Source organism: Chiroxiphia lanceolata, chromosome 6 (genome assembly GCF_009829145.1).
Source record: "Chiroxiphia lanceolata isolate bChiLan1 chromosome 6, bChiLan1.pri, whole genome shotgun sequence".
NCBI classification, from domain to species: domain Eukaryota; kingdom Metazoa; phylum Chordata; class Aves; order Passeriformes; family Pipridae; genus Chiroxiphia; species Chiroxiphia lanceolata.
This window is the reverse complement of record NC_045642.1, coordinates 55,265,486-55,281,091: the sequence shown is the minus strand read 5'-3', so window position 1 is coordinate 55,281,091 and position 15,606 is coordinate 55,265,486. Positions and strand designations below refer to the sequence as shown.

Below are 15,606 nucleotides of genomic sequence, written 5' to 3'. Positions count from 1 at the left end.
CCCGAGTTCAGCGTTGGGGGAGGCGCCGCAGCCGCTCCCCGAGCGGGCGGGCAGGCAGGCTCGGCTCCCGTGGCTCCGCCGAGGGCCCGCGGCCGGTGCGGCAGCGCCCGCCCGGGGCTCCGGGCACGGTTCGGCTCCGCGGGGCGGTGACGACCGGCGCCCTACCATTGGCTGTCCCGCCGGGGCGGCCGCTCGGAGGAGTTTTGATTGGCCCGCGGCGGGCGAGCTGCTCGCTGATTGGCTGCAGGGGTTCGTGACGAGTGAGGGCGGGGAGGCGGTGCGTTCGGTCCTCGTGTCCGTCTGTCTGTTCTTCCGCAGTGTGTCTGCACTCCGCTCCCCCCGCCTGCTGCCGGGCCCCTGGGACACCCCTGGCTGCCCCGTGACCCGCTCCCGGTGTTCCCTTCTCCCCGGTGCCTCATCAGCGTGAGCGGAGCGTGCGCAATGTTTTGGAGCCCCTCAGTCAAGGGTCGTCGTAATCATGGTTGACTCCAGTAAGTCTCGGCTTCTAACCCTTGTCAGAATGTTACATTAAATAGGTATTGCTTCAAAGTAACTGTTTCTTCTCTTGTTTTTGGTCTGCCATGAGCATCCATCACAGCTTCTCCTCCCCATGTTGGAAAAGGGATTGTTCATAAAGTCATATATTCTCACATAACTCCTGGGAGTTATGAGGGAGTGTCTGCCGCTATCCCTCATAAACATTATCAGAATAATACTGAGAACCTCACAGTACTCCTCTAGGCACCCAGAGTATTGTGTTTTAGACCAAAGTATTAAAAGAACTGTTTAATGTTGTTAAAAGAAACAAACAGATTTTAACGTTTTAATATTAAATTTGCTTTTAGGTAATAAATGCGTATTTGACTGTCCAATGCATGAGTAGTCATGGGTCATCCCAAATTGCACGTGTGAGATTTTTTTTCTATTTGAGAATGAAAAGCTCACGTGAAGAGTGTCAGGGTAGAAATGACTGTCCAGTGTATTTGCAAGCTTCAGAGCAAAAGCACTGTCCAGAAGCACAGGCAATTAAAATTACTACTAGTTCTTAACTGCAGGATTATTAGTTGGACTGTTTAGTAGGATATATGTAAACAGCCATCTGAAAAGACTTCTGCCAGTGGGTTGAATCACAGAATCATTAGGGTTGGAAAGGACCTCTGGAAATCATCCTGTCCAACTCCTGCCAAGACAGGGTCACCCAGAGCAGGTTACACAGGAGCACGTCCAGGTGGCTCTGGAATGTCTCCAGAGAGGGAGACTCCACAACCTCCCTGGGGAGCCTGTTCCACTGCTCTGCCACCCTGAATGTAAAGGAGTTCTTCCTCATGCTGAGGTGGAACTTCTTGTGTTTTAGTTTATGGCCATTGCTCCTCATCCTGTCACTGGGCACCACTCAAAAGGGTCTGGCACCATCCTCTGACACCCACCTTTGAGATATTTGCGTGCCTAAAGGGGCCCAGCTCCCACAGTCTCTCCTTGGAAGAGAGATGCTCCAGACCCCTAATCCTCCTTGTGGCCTCTGCTGGGCCCTTTCCAGGAGCTCCTTGTCTTTCTTGTACTGAAGAGCCCAGAACTGGAAACAGTACTCCAGATGTGGCCTCACTAGGGCTGAGTAGAGGGGGAGGGTCACCTCTCTCAACCTGCTGGCCACAGTATTTCCATAATAGAATAATAGTTATATCAATATATATAATAATTATTATACAAAATAATTCCCATAATATAATAATAATAATCCCAGAATAATTGTTACTTCTCTAAGATAACTGTTATGTACATTGTTAAAAAAAAAGGTCCTTGAAACTTCTGATACTGATTTATGCTTATTTTTTTCTTGTATGTGTCTGCAATCAAAGCTGCTTTAATCACAGATAATTGTGTGATGCTCTGCTCGTCCCTGTGCAGTGTCAGGAAATGGACTGGGACCAATTTGACTTGAACCCTAGAACAGTTGCTGCCTTGAAGAAAGGTAACTTAATTTGCCAAAGTCTCACTAACAGATCTGCTACTGCAGTGTCTTCCTTTGTCTAACTGTCCGTCTGTGGGTGTAAGCCTGTAGAGGGACACTGACACTTCAGAACTATAATTAAGTATTTAATAAACAAATTTTTGAGTAATTAGAAGTGAGGCCGTTTGCCCACGCTCCAGTAATCATTTTCCAAACAATTTTGTAGCATGTGTTGATACATTCCAGGTGAGTGTTGCCTGCCCACCTTACAAGAATGCAGCGTAGATAAACTTCAGGCAAACGAGTGGCAGAAATTGGGAAAACTTTCCTGTGTTAAGACTGTCATCCAGCCCAAAAGTATTTATAAAAGTTCTTCTGATTTCAGCTGACATCAAATCAGTAAAAGAGATTTTAAACCTTTCTGGAGCAGACTTGCAAAGATTGATGAAGCTCTCCAGTGCAGACATACAGTGCCTGCTGAAAACGGTCTCTCTCACGCTGAGGAGGAACAGCATGGTCACAGGTAATGTAGTCAATACAAAAAAGGTGTTCTACTTAAAACTTAAAATAACTGTCACTGGGAGAAAACATGGTTCTGGCTCCTCACTGGCACAGTAATATGGTTTAAAAATGAAAATGCAAGTGTTTTTATTTCGCTGTAGTGAATTATTTGACTATTCTAGAGGCAGCTCCCTGGAGACCTGGGAGTAGATGGAAATAGATGGGTGTCATTCTTGAGGATCAAGCCTGCTTGAAACAAGACAAAATGGTTCTCCAGTCTGAAAAATTTAATTAGAGGAACAAGATATTTCCTTTTTCTTTCACATGCTCTTTCTCGCTTGCCATTTTCCTTTTGGACTACAACTAGTTGCAAAACTTATATATTAAAAGCTGCATAAACTGATTTGGTAAAAACACCTCATTCCAAATCAAGCAGGACATAATAGTTCCTCCTGTACAAATGCTTCATGACAGCTCTGTACTTAAGATTTATTTTCTTGTGATTGCATATGTCTTTAGGCTTTGGCCAGGTGCCTGCTGTGCTGTTTTATACTCTGCTATAGCTTTCCATTTCCATAATTGCTGGGCTTGAACCTTGCTGTCAATGTTTTTCCCAGAGTGTAGCTTTCCATAGAGACACCTTGGAGGCAGAGAAAGGGAAAAAAGTTTGAGAGGAGGAAAAGGGCTCAGTGTAAATTGCCAGTTTTTGAACAGACATTCAGTAGTTGCTTTGTGGGGAAAGGAAACTGGAGAAGACCATCCTGAATTAGGAAAATTCTCCATCAACAAAGAAAGCATCTCTTGTAGATATAAACCTTGTAGACAGCCTCTGTTAGAAAGATAATAAATGAAACTCTTTTTTTTCTTTCTTTCTTTTTTTTTTTTAAATCATTAAAAAAAAATTCCAAACACTGCAGCACTTCAGCTCTACCAAGATAATGATCATCTCACCTCCCAACACCAGAAGCTGAGCCTGGGATGTTCAGTGCTGGATAACTTGTTAAAAGGTGGCATTCCTTTAGTGGGAATCACAGAGCTTGCTGGGGAAAGTTCTGCTGGGAAGACTCAGATTAGTTTACAGCTGTGCCTGTGTGTGCAGTATCCTTACAAATATGGTGGATTAGAGTCTGGTAAGTGCTGAAATGTAAATACTGATTAATTTGCCATTTGGAGGAATATACTGTCTTTAAGAACATGTTCAGAGCATGTCTAACCTCAGTAATAAGTTGGTTAGTGAGTAATATAGCTTTACAGAGAGTAGAGCATGCTGTGCACATGTCCTGCAACACAGGATAATTTAATTCAAAATTACTGTTGGCTGTTGTTTGCCTGCCTGCCACTCTGGGTTAAACTAAACACACTCAAACAACATAAGAAAAGTATTGCTGTCATGGGTACCCATTGAATCCTCAGGTAACAACCTTGGCAAAACAGCTGGACAGGTTACTTTCCACAAACATCTTGGGTACATGGTATATATTCCCTAGTTGGGGTTTTGAAATTTCAGTAGAATATTTTGTTTGATAAACAATAATAATAGTGATTTACAGAGTAAAATTGATGGAAATGTAATTGAAGGAAGGCAACATTGTTTTGTAGCTGTGATTTTCCTCAATCTGCCAAAGTGATGTCTTTAAGCAGAATTCTAAATATACAGGTTTATTCTTTGAGTATATTTTTTCCTCTTCTATCACACTGATCTAACTCCTAATTTATTTTATTTATTTTTTTTACTATTCTATGGTGCCTTAGAAAGGGAGGAAACTTGTGTCACTTCTGAGAGTTTGGTGTCCTGGTAGTCTGCCTTAGGTGTGTTTTCTCTGTGACTTTCTCTGTGCCTTCCGTGCAGCACTGGCTTTATTTGGCAGCTCAGTGGTTTGTTGTGGGGAAACTTAATAATTTCTTAAACTATATCCACCCATGTGAAAAAATCATGGAATGTAGAAACTAAGGTCTTGCTTAAAGGGCCATAATTAGCCCCTGGCTTACATTACTCTAAGTTATGTCATTAATCAGAAGCAAGTATATTGTGTTTGATTCCTTTGTGTGGTGCTGCTAACTGCTGCAAATAGGATGCAAATATGTTTTTATTCCTGCTCCAGCACTTCTCCCTGTTAGTGTTGAAATAAAGGAACAAACCAGAACGAGGTACAGAAGAAGGTGCCCAGCATCCTAATGGCACTCTGGTCTCTTGTACCAGACTATAGTCTTGCTTGTAGGGCTGCAGGATGGCAAGTCTTTTCACTATTTGTTTTTGAAGATGATCCTGGTTTTCATGCCCCAGACACTCAGTGCTGTTACCTTTGTCATGTCTGTGTTCCTCATCTACCTGCTCCCGAGTGTTTCCTGGAAGGTAGGATAGAATGGAGAACCAGAACGTTTTGGAGAGCTCAGAGGACAGAACTTGAAGGTATAGAAGGTGGAAATACCCTGTTGCTGAAGTTGGAGAGCTAAAGAAGAGGTGGAATCCTAATTCTAGTTGTTCTTTATTCACAGTGTGGTATCTTGCCATCTGTTAGGCTGCACACAGTCATAACAGCAAAAAGTGCTTTTACTCTTTGCAAAGCACTTAGAAAACGAAACTTGATGTCTTTGCAGTCTGTAAATAAAAGGTTGTGTTGAGTCTCTGATGGGAAATACAAAAATTAAAGCTTATGTTAAATAGGAGGAGTTCTATCCTTTAGGAAACTTGAGGAGAACAACACTGCTTAGAAACTCTCACACAGCTCTAGCACTACCAGCATAGGATTGATCTGAGTGCTAGTGGGTTGTATTTTTTTACTGCTTAGAAACTTCCCTTTTCTTAAGTGGTGATGTTGAAATACGTGTCTTTAAACAATATGGATTTATTCTACATTTACTTCATTTGACTTAGTGCTATGCTTGTTTATAATTCTCAATGCTAGGAGGTTGGTAGCAAAGAAATCCTGAAAGTAAACAAAGGCATCCTTTGCCTCCAGGATATCTTTCTGCCATTCCAGGAATGTCAGTTGTGTTCAGTTGCATATTGGCTGAATTAATTTTATATGCCCATATTCATAAGTAATATGTGAATATAATGGGACAAATTAATATTCATATTGGAATTCTGAATTAGAAAACCGTACTTGCTGCTGATTCTTGGTAAAGAGTTGGCTTGGTGCATGAAAGATTATGTTCATAGGAATCAAAACTTGTCCTTTTTGGAGGATGGGGGTTTAGTGGTTTTTATTTCTGTTTGATTGATTTTTTTGGGAGTGCTTTTTGTCAACAACCACCATAGCACATTCATTGGCCTGAATAACAGATTTGATGAGATAGATTTGATGAAATAGCTGATACCTGTCTGGTTTTTGTGGAGGAAAGATGTTTAGGTGATCACTGACTGACTCCTTAAGAGTCTCTGTCAGCTTATTTCTCAAAAGTGATAACTACCCTAACTCTTAACTTGCAGCTTCCTAATAATCTGCAAATAGCACGATGCCACAGGCTTTTCTGTTTGTGTTGTACAAATCTCCTCTTTTTATTTGGGTCTTGAGAACTCACTTATCTGTAAAGATACGGGCCTTTTAAGTGCTTTTGCCTCATAATTAGGCATTGGTCTTCAATATTGATTTAGTAGTTTACCAGTATCTTGTAGCTCTACAAAACTAAACTGAGGTGGGAAATACTCTATGAAGCAGAACGGTTCTTAAGGAAGAATTAGATTTATTTTTTTTTACAAATGTTTAGATAAAAAAAATTACTTGAATAACTGTGTACACTTGAACTTTAAAATTCCTTTGACATTTCACATGTGAAGGATGTTCACATGTGAATTTACTGTGAGTTTGGGGAAAGTTAAGATGAAGATGCAGTTTTAGTTCTAAAATAAATTGGGCTTAGACTCATCTTTGTCTCATATAGAAAATTTTCAGGATTCAATACCCTGTCTTATACAGGTGTCTATCAGCAAAATATTTTTATTGATATAATAACCACTAATTTTTACTTGATCTAGTCCTGAGATCTTTCTGTTTCCACTATTGGATATAGTTTCATGGTTTTTTCAGTGGACTGTGTAAAGGATTTGAAAGTTGCATCTGGAAATGGGACTCTGCACCTCCTGGAGAGCCAGTGTAGGGATGCACCGTTGGGGTGGAAATGTTCAGGATGTCTCATATTGCCAAACACATCATCTGCCAAGCTGTGTTGGCAGCTCCAGCCACTTCAGTGAGTGGGCTTAATCCTTGGATGTAGCCCTCTAAGTCTTAGCTGTTAACTCTGACTAGTTCTGCAATAACAGTAACAATTTTTTGTAAGGAAAATACTGCATGTATTTTTGTTTTCTTTCCCCAACGTCTTTGATGGGTGTGGTTAATTTTCTCTGCGTTACTTGTTAACTAGAAACCACAGTAAAAATATTTAGACATCACTCACAGTAACGTGATTGAAGTATAATGGTTTTTTAATCTAATTGCCATTTTCAGGAAGAGTTAATTGGAATGAGGGGTCCTCTTTAACTGGCTTAGAAATTGTGGCAATCAGTACCCCTCCATGTGTACATTTAAAACCTAGAATCCGGAAAACAGTGAGTGAAATGAATCAAAGTACTAGTTGTACTGGGTTTGGCTGGGATAGTTCATTTTCTTCATGGTCTGGTGCTGTGTTTTGGATTTCTAACTGAAACAGGCAGACCACACAGTGTCACTCTTATTTGTAGGCTGGATAAATATGATACTTCTGATCACCCAGAGTAGTGGTTGGGTATTCCACAGCTGTGTACAGGGAGTGTCACCCAGTGGAGAGGGCAAAATCCAGTTGTGTCAGCAGGCACCAAAAACAAAGGCAAAACCTGGCAAAAGCAGGAAAGTCACAGGATTGAGGTTTCTGTTCATCGTCAATTCAATATGGTTGCAAACAAAGTAACGTGAACTTCCAGGTACATATGTGTAGCTTTTGAGTGCAGAATGTCTTATTTTATTTTTGTGCTACTAAGAAAACTGCGTAAGAGCCCTGCTGTAATCACAGGTGGTTTCCTTGGCTGCAGGAGCTGTCTACATTTGCACAGAAGATGCATTCCCAAGTAAACGTTTGCAGCAACTCATAGGCCAACAACATAAGCTGCGTGCAGATGTTCCAGCTGAAATCATACAGAAGATCAAATTTGGAAACAGTATTTTTGTCGAGCATGCAGCAGACCTAGTAAGTAGTAGCACAAAATAAGGATGCATAATTATTACACTGTAATCCAGTAACCACGGGGCATTTTTTTATATAGGAGACCTTTCAAAAGGCTGAGAGTAAACTAAGATCTCTAATGAATAAATACTACCTAATCTGCAATTTGCTGTTAAAGAACCACTGGAGTTTTACTATGAAATATATTGAAAGATAAGTATTAATATTTCTTTAGAATGAGTCATGCAGTAGATTTTGTAAGTCATTATGTTTATTGAAATGTAGTAGACTTACTGCTACTAGTTCTACTGCAGGTACTGGGGAGACCTTCATTGAGTTTGCAGACAGGATATAAGTGTATATGCAAAAGTTGCTGTGTGTACTGACTATCCTGCAGTATAACACCAGAGCTGGTAAACTGCAGATGGGAGGAAAGGATACAAAAAGGGATGCCTGGAATGGGTAATGGCAAAGAATCACCACAGCAGTGCAGCTCTCTTGCCCCTCTACCTGTAAAGTGTCAGAGTGGAACTGGAGGGGGAAATAAATGAACCTCAGTCCTGTATTCTTGCCTTGTAAACCCATTTCTGTGCCTTTCCTCAAGTAGCCATGAGTATGCTCTTTATTGGTAGAATGTCAGAAGTTCTGTTTTCTCTAAGGCTTGAAGTAGCAGCTGTTGAATCATTCCAGTTATTGGGTTTTTTAATTGTAGTTTGCAAGTGTAAGATCATCTTGCTTGAGACTTATTCACTTTGTGGTCCAGGCAGCAGCTAAGCCACCTTTTCCATGTCCCTTTCATTAGAGATATTAATTGAAGTTCTAATGGTAGTTTCTGGAAGCTACAAAGTATGTTTTTGTAAAAAGGAGAGAACTGTCCTTTAGTAGTATATAAATCTCTCTAAAATACCTTTAAAAGTAAAACACTACACTCACTGGTAAGTCCAGCATGACAGATTATTACAATTCATTGTTGCTGTGTGTAGATGCAGTTTCTGTGCTTAGGATTGTAGTGTTGCACCCTTGAAATACCAATAAAAGAATTAAAAAGGCAGAGCTGCCAGTAACTGTTGGGTGCAGTTTGGTCTTCTCATTTTTTATTTAAGTAAAGCCACAAGATGTTTGCAAAAAGAATTGTTACTACTGAGACTTAAAGATCCACAAGTTCCCTTCGTGATTAGGAATTCCTTCAGCTCGTGTTGCAGTGGCGATACCTGTAGTTCCTCTCTTGGTGTGACAAGTGGAGTTCTTTGCCCTGTTTCACTGCTGTCTGTGTGTGTGGCAGGACACCTTCCACAAGTGCATCACCACGAGGCTTTCCCTGCTGCTGGCGAGGGGGATGGTGAGGCTGGTGGTCATCGACTCCATCGCCGCCTTGTTCCGCTGCGAGTTCGGGGCTTCGGAGTCCGTCATGAAGGCTCGGTATTTGCAGACCTTTGGAGCACAGCTTCACAGTTTAAGCACAAGATTCAGGACTCCAATAATGTGCATTAATCAGGTATGGCATCAAAACTGCTGCTTATTCTACAGGGACCATTTAATAAATGGCTGGAGGATGACGGTGCACTCTCTGTGTGCCAGTTTCATGGTGGTGTATTTAGCACTGTCAACTGAGTATTAATGACTGATGGAAACTGAAGCTTCCTTAAACTGATGTACTTTAAACTAGTAAATTTTCTATTTAAAATTGAAGAGCATCATCTAAGCTTTTATTTAAGCTAACATTCTCAAAACTTGCCCACTAAAGCTAACAAAAATAGGTATGTACAGCAACTGCACAAAAGATAAAAACAAAATAACTAGAGTTTTTTCCTAACACTGGCTTCAAATGCCATTGCCAGCAGGATTGCTCTGGGAATTCTGCAGGCACAGTTATATTCCAGGAGACAGTGAAACACCAGGGACTTTGCTGCATTTCTGTGGAGCTCAGAATTTTTGTGTGGCTGCTGAGGTTACTAAAGCACGAGAATGCATGTGCTGACGTGAGCTGAACAAAAAAAGGCCACAATGATACTGGTCAAAAAGAATATTATTTTAAGAAAACAAGGCAAGACACTGCTCTTAGTCCACTCACAAATTGAAGGAGCATGTGAATGCTGGAGGTGAAGCACTCACAATTGGAATATGGCCTCAGAAAGGGGTAGGTAAATGTGCAGACAGGTCACTGATGGGAAATTCAAAGGTCATGAAATCATTGAGAACAGGACATTTTTTGGAGATTTGGACCTCAGCACTTTTTATCTCCAGCTACAGCACTGGAACAGTTTGGTGAGTGTGGGTTTTTTTGTTTGTGTTTTCTTTTCTTTTTTTTTTTTTTTTAAACAAACAGAGCATCTAGAAGTAGTTTAATTCAAATAGGCTGTAGCTAGCTAAATAGTTCTGGCACTGTAAACTCAGCTTGTAATTCACACCTCCCTTTTAGTTTGCCTTGAAAGAATAAGGGGTTTCTAACTTGGCTTCATGTATGATCCGATAACTTGGATTTTCTTGTCTTGGTTCCCTTCCCTGCCCTCCTGCTCACTAAACACAAATACACAAGCACAGGTCATCTGCAAATGTTGTTTTTCTGCTTTAGGTGACAGATGCAGTGAGCGAGTTGGAAGCTGCTCAGTGCAGTTGTAGGTGAGTCATCCCCAGCAGAGGGTAACAATGTCAAACACAGCAGCATTTAAACACTGTACTTTCTGTAACTCCAATATAAACTAGGAGAGCATGTGAAGGGCAGTAGGGCATTTACCCAGCAATGCTGTGTTTGCTGGAGATCAGCACTAACTCATGTGCTATAAAGGGGGAGAAGCTGTCATCTTCACTTAGGTCATAACTCCTCATCAGCAAGTTAGCAGGAAAACTTCCCTGGAGTTAATGGCTGGTGTCCTTGCTTACACTGGAGTATTTTTGCATCTCATCTCTGATACAACTGAGTGCATTTTCTGTCTGCTTAAAAACTACAGCAACCAAACCTTGGCAGCTGGCTTTCTTAGTGGGTTCAGAAAAAAAACCAAAATTTTATTTTTTGACACCAGATTATTAACAGCATTCAAAGATACATATTTGTTGTTTGAATCCTGACTTTAACCTTGATTTACTACATAAGCTGAGTGCTACATAAATGGCTGTTTGTGAGGAGTCCTCTATGACCACCAGATTTGTAAACTGACACAGAACATGGATAAGATTGAATTATTATTTTTTCCCTGGTTATCTTGTAATTCTTTTACTGGAGAAATTGCACTTTCTCCATGAAAAAAAAAATAATTTTAAACTTTGGGTTGAAAGTAGTATGTATGCAGTGTTATATTTACCCAGCATTTCTAAATATACCCTCAAATGGAATCCAGGGCCAACAGTTACACACTTCAAACACTTACAGTTCAATCATTTTTCCCTAGTGGTTTTCCTGTCACAAGAGGGGGCCCATCCAGAGGCAGGTATTCCCCATGGCTGTATTTGGAAGAATGGCAGTTGTTCTGCACAGAAGCCCTTCCAGCTGTTACCTTGCCATAGAGAGAACCTAGCATGGAATTTTGTGAGAACACCCTGTCACCTATGTCTTCAAAGACTGTAGTTTTCAATTTGGTAAACAATGTTAAATAGAGAAACAGTAGATCATTTCTTCCAGTGCAGTTTTCTTACAACAGAAGTGAAGATATTTCATATGAAATTGGTGTGTGCAGAAATGTGTAATACTGTCTTTACAGGGTAGTGGGTAACAGAGTTGTTCCAGCACTTGGAATAACCTGGGCAAATCAGCTGCTGATGAGACTGATGGCCAGCCGGATATCCCTGCCTGGACAAGCATCTGGAGTGGCATCACACTGCACTGGAAGTGTGAGGACTTTAAGGGTAGTTTTTGCTCCTCATCTCCCTCCATCCTCTTGCTACTATACAGTACAGTTGGAAGGTGTAAAAGGGATAAAATAACTCCTTTGCATAGTGAAGTATTCTGCTCAAAAAAAGGTATCAGAACTATGATTCAGGAAGAATTACTAGTAAAATGCAATTCCTCCTAGATGAGAGAAGTGGATGGTCAAGTATGTGAACAATGGTATGACTACATTTAGCCTTGTCTGCATTGTGAAAGATGCTTTTACACTTGAATATTCGTCTTGTCCTGGTGAGAGAAGTGTTCTGGAGGAGGGAAGCTGTGGGCAGCTGGAGGCTGCACAGTGAAGTGGGATGTGGCAACCCCCATGTTGGGGGACACCTGATGTCTAATTTTATTTTAATAACATACTAATCTAGAACCAGCATTTACTGCAGTTGTGTACCCTGTTTCCAGACCCAGAGGGACTCAACTTCAGTCAGTTAATGTTGCCTGCTAGTGGTTCTGGGCCTCATGCTGCCATTAAGGATAGCTGTTCATTGAAATAACACAAGGCAGCTTTGTCACGAAGCAGCTGTCCTGTTTTAAAACCACTTTTTATTAATATTTGGATTTTAAGAAATACAATACCAGAAATGTACTTGATTTTAACACCTTACTGTAAGATTTAAAATTGTACTGCCTTTGTACTAGATGGGCATGTTCAGCTTCATAGCACTTCTACAATTTTTCCTAATGCTTTATTTCCACTCTTTTCTTGCTTTTCTGTCCCCCTCCCTTCATAGCAAAAGCCTCTTTAGCCTCTTTCATTTGAAAAATACTGAACCACAGCCCCCATCCCCTTGCTCTGTGGTTACAAAGCTCAGGTCTGTCTTTTGGCCAGGGTACACTATATTAGTGAAACAGAGACCTCCTCTACCTTTTCCCAGTCATCCTCTTTCAGGATAAAGGCAGCCATCCTTTCATGTGGAAGCACGCAGCTGGGCAGCAGAAAGGAGGAATTCTGTCTGGCTGTAGGCTGGCTCAGCTGGAAATCCTTGGCAGAAGACTTCTCAGGGGACAACTATGACTCAAGGAAAAGAGACCCCGTGTGACTGCCTTGGGAAGCTCCAGAGAACAGGAACAATCACAGCTTGAAGCTGAAGGAAGGAAACTGAGCAAGCAGAAAGGATGAGTTGCTTTCAGTGCTTCTGCAACCCCTTCAGGTATCTCAGGGGACCTTGTGCAAATAGCACAAGTTTTCTCTAAATTGCTTTTCTAAAGCGTCTTAATTTTCTGTATTTGGAAACGACTGTGCTTGATGGTGTTTTTTAATAAAATACAACCATGAACTTTAGAAGCTTTTGTGTACTCTAAAGAAAAAGTGAGAGTGCCACAGTTCAGTGTCATGGCTACCTCTTCAAATCCCTCCCTTCTGTGCCTCCTTGCTGACAATTCAATGAAGATCAACTACTGCAGCACAGGTAACACTCCAGTTTTTTCCTCTTCTGTCCCTGGCCTGTGTATCTGGGACTGGAACAGTACCCAATATAATGCTCATTCTACTACTGACTGGAAAAAAAAAAGCCAGAGTGAGATGTAGCTGATTATTGTGAGTCAGTCAACTCCTACCTGGACATTCATTACAGAGGAGCCTCATCAAACTCAGGCTCCAATCCCAGGAGTTGGCTTCACTGTGTTCTGAACATGGATCAGTCTGATACATACACACCTTAAGGATCAGTCTGTAATATTTTGATCATTCTTCTGCAAGGAATGAGCCATAAGCATTAAAAGTCAAAGATGAGTCTGTAATCAAAGTCCCAGTTTACCTGGTGAAAAACACTTTTACCCTGAAAGTGAAGTAACATTTTGCCCGAGCAGGTCTTCCTGTCAGTCATTGCCCGTGCTGGTTCTTAACTCTCCAGCTGAGTCAGAACAATTACAGTTTGTTTTCTGGCTCATCATCACACACAAACCCTGAACCTCTCAAATCCAACTGACCCCTTCAGCTCACAGCCATCAGCTGGTCACCTGTAAGTGGCTGAATGTTCATCTCCAGATCCTGCCCCGTCCCTCAGTCCCACCCCCATCCAGCCTGGAATGTCATCTGACACAAGTGCAGCTTTGGGGCTGCAAACCCCCATGGGAACTGAACAAAGCATCTGCCTGCTTTGAACCCTTCTGTCAAAAGGGTTGTAAGAAGCAGAAGTTTAATAAATGCAATTTAAGAACCTTCCCTTTATACAGCTTTATTCATCTTTGGGTTTCACAACTGAGATTTGTTTCTATACAAGAAAAAACTGAAGTAGTTTTTACAAAGATGATTTACATTCTAGAATGTATTAAGTCTTTATCCTGCAAGACTACATTTAAATATTTCTCTACACTTTGAAAAGAAACATTAAATGACACTTGAAAAACTTTTAAACATTTCAAATTAAACTACAGATCTGTGATGTATTTGAAGAGGCATTTTTCAGCAGAAAGATCATATTCTATGTTCGTTGCTTTGGAAAAGGAGAATCAAATTCATTTGTACTTGGTAAAGAATTTACACAACTGACCTATTAACAAAACAGATGTAGTAAAACATTCTAAACAATTTCATTACAAGTTTCTTCAAATCACAGTGATTTGCTACTGTGTTACAGATAACATTTGTGGAAGTGTATTTTCAACACAGTTTTATGGGGTAAGACAGGCAGGTGAACTCTCAGTGGGATTTCATCCACAGCTGTGAGGAGCAGTAACTACTCAGATCAAATGCAGCATCTGAAAGCCAATCTTGGAAGGTTTATTTATCTTTTTTAAATCAAATATGAAAGTCATATATGGGGATGATCTCCTCAATAAGGATACACTGACATTACGAACGCTCTTCTAGTTTTGCTTTTGCTGGGTTTTGGGTTTGTGAACAGTTGGGGCCATGGGGAGGGGAATAATCCAATGCAGTTGTTCCAAGATTTCCCTCAGTTCTAACTATTTACAAAAGAACTAAAAGCCAGTGTGTACTTCTCTAAGTCGGTGACAATGAAACTTCACAGCAGCACATCTTTGAACATTTATTCTCTCAGTACAGACTAACATGACCAAAAATGCAATTCTCTTAGCAGCCTTCAGACACAATACATGACCTGCACAACAAAAGTAACTTAACACCACATACTGTAAACACACTGCCAAAGCAGCACTGCACAGCCCTTTTACTAAATATGTACAAGTGAAACACACTACTTGCAAAATTTCTGGATTCAGATGGTATAATTTAAGCAAAGATACTTCTCAAGCTCAAACCATTTTAATTTACTACCATTCAGGAGGACTTGGGGGGATGGGGTGTCATTTATTTTAATGTACAAACTGTAGACATGTCCAACTGTTTTTGTGTTTTGCAAGTGCTGTTTTATCACTGCAGTACTGCAATCACCATCACAAATATCACAACCATATGTTGGCTATTCCTCCAGAAGAGAAGCAAATAATGAAACAGGTACATTTTACAAGAATACTTAGTAAGATCTAAACTCAGGACCAAATATTGCCAATAGTGGTAAAGACTGGCACACAACCAGAGACAGAAGAGCAACAAGCACCTTTCTGTCAGTTACAATTCCATGTATGATTCATTCCACATCCTGCTGTACACCCTGGGATTCACCACTGTTCACAGACAATCCAGAGGAACTGCCCTAACCTGGAGTTCTCATGTTTTTCATAAGTTCACCCTTGAAATTCCGGTCAAGGACAAAAATGCCAGATTAAAACCACAACTGTTTACCAAGGCTGCAGTTTTCCTAACAAGATGTCTGTCACGTCATAAAGTCTTTTCTAGTTTTCTGTTTCATCAGAGCTGTTGATTTGTGCTGAAGACACCCAGGAATTACACAATTGGATGTTCTGGATGTATTCTTTATGCAGACTTAGCTACAACTGGAATAGAGGAAACACAGAAAGAAAATCTTGGAAAAATATAACTGAGAAGCCCATCTGAAATATAAATGTACACAAACCATGCCCTGACAGTAACTCATTCACAATTCAAACTCAGGGAATGTTGATTTTAACTTGGTTTTTCTACTTTACAAGTTCTTCTCAAACTGCAAACAGCTCACTGGCTCCTAACAGTAAGGACTTGGCTACCATTCTTGGGGATTTATGGATTAAAGAAGTCTTGTAATTTGTTTCTTCTCTGAAAAAATGAAAACCTTTTAAATGT

General features: G+C 40.7%; 1 protein-coding gene across 1 annotated transcript; it reads left to right on the top strand.

Moving 5' to 3' along the window:
* The first annotated feature begins 104 nt into the window (after positions 1–104).
* XRCC3 (X-ray repair cross complementing 3) lies at positions 105–15,606 on the top strand. The gene is made up of 8 exons (XM_032691197.1): positions 105–491; positions 1,857–1,969; positions 2,334–2,471; positions 3,367–3,579; positions 7,458–7,612; positions 8,871–9,083; positions 10,161–10,207; positions 11,284–15,606. Exons 2-8 carry the CDS (start codon positions 1,915–1,917, stop codon positions 11,504–11,506), a joined length of 1,044 nt encoding a protein of 347 aa, XP_032547088.1. The 5' UTR covers positions 105–491; positions 1,857–1,914; the 3' UTR covers positions 11,507–15,606.

Bases quoted from the DNA above. Each gene is read 5' to 3' on its own strand.
- XRCC3 (XM_032691197.1), top strand. From the start codon at position 1,915: ATGGACTGGGACCAATTTGACTTGAACCCTAGAACAGTTGCTGCCTTG. The intron at 1,970-2,333 runs GTAACTTAATTT...TTCTGATTTCAG, and splicing joins AGTTGCTGCCTTGAAGAAAG to CTGACATCAAATCAGTAAAA. The intron at 9,084-10,160 runs GTATGGCATCAA...TTTCTGCTTTAG, and splicing joins CAATAATGTGCATTAATCAG to GTGACAGATGCAGTGAGCGA.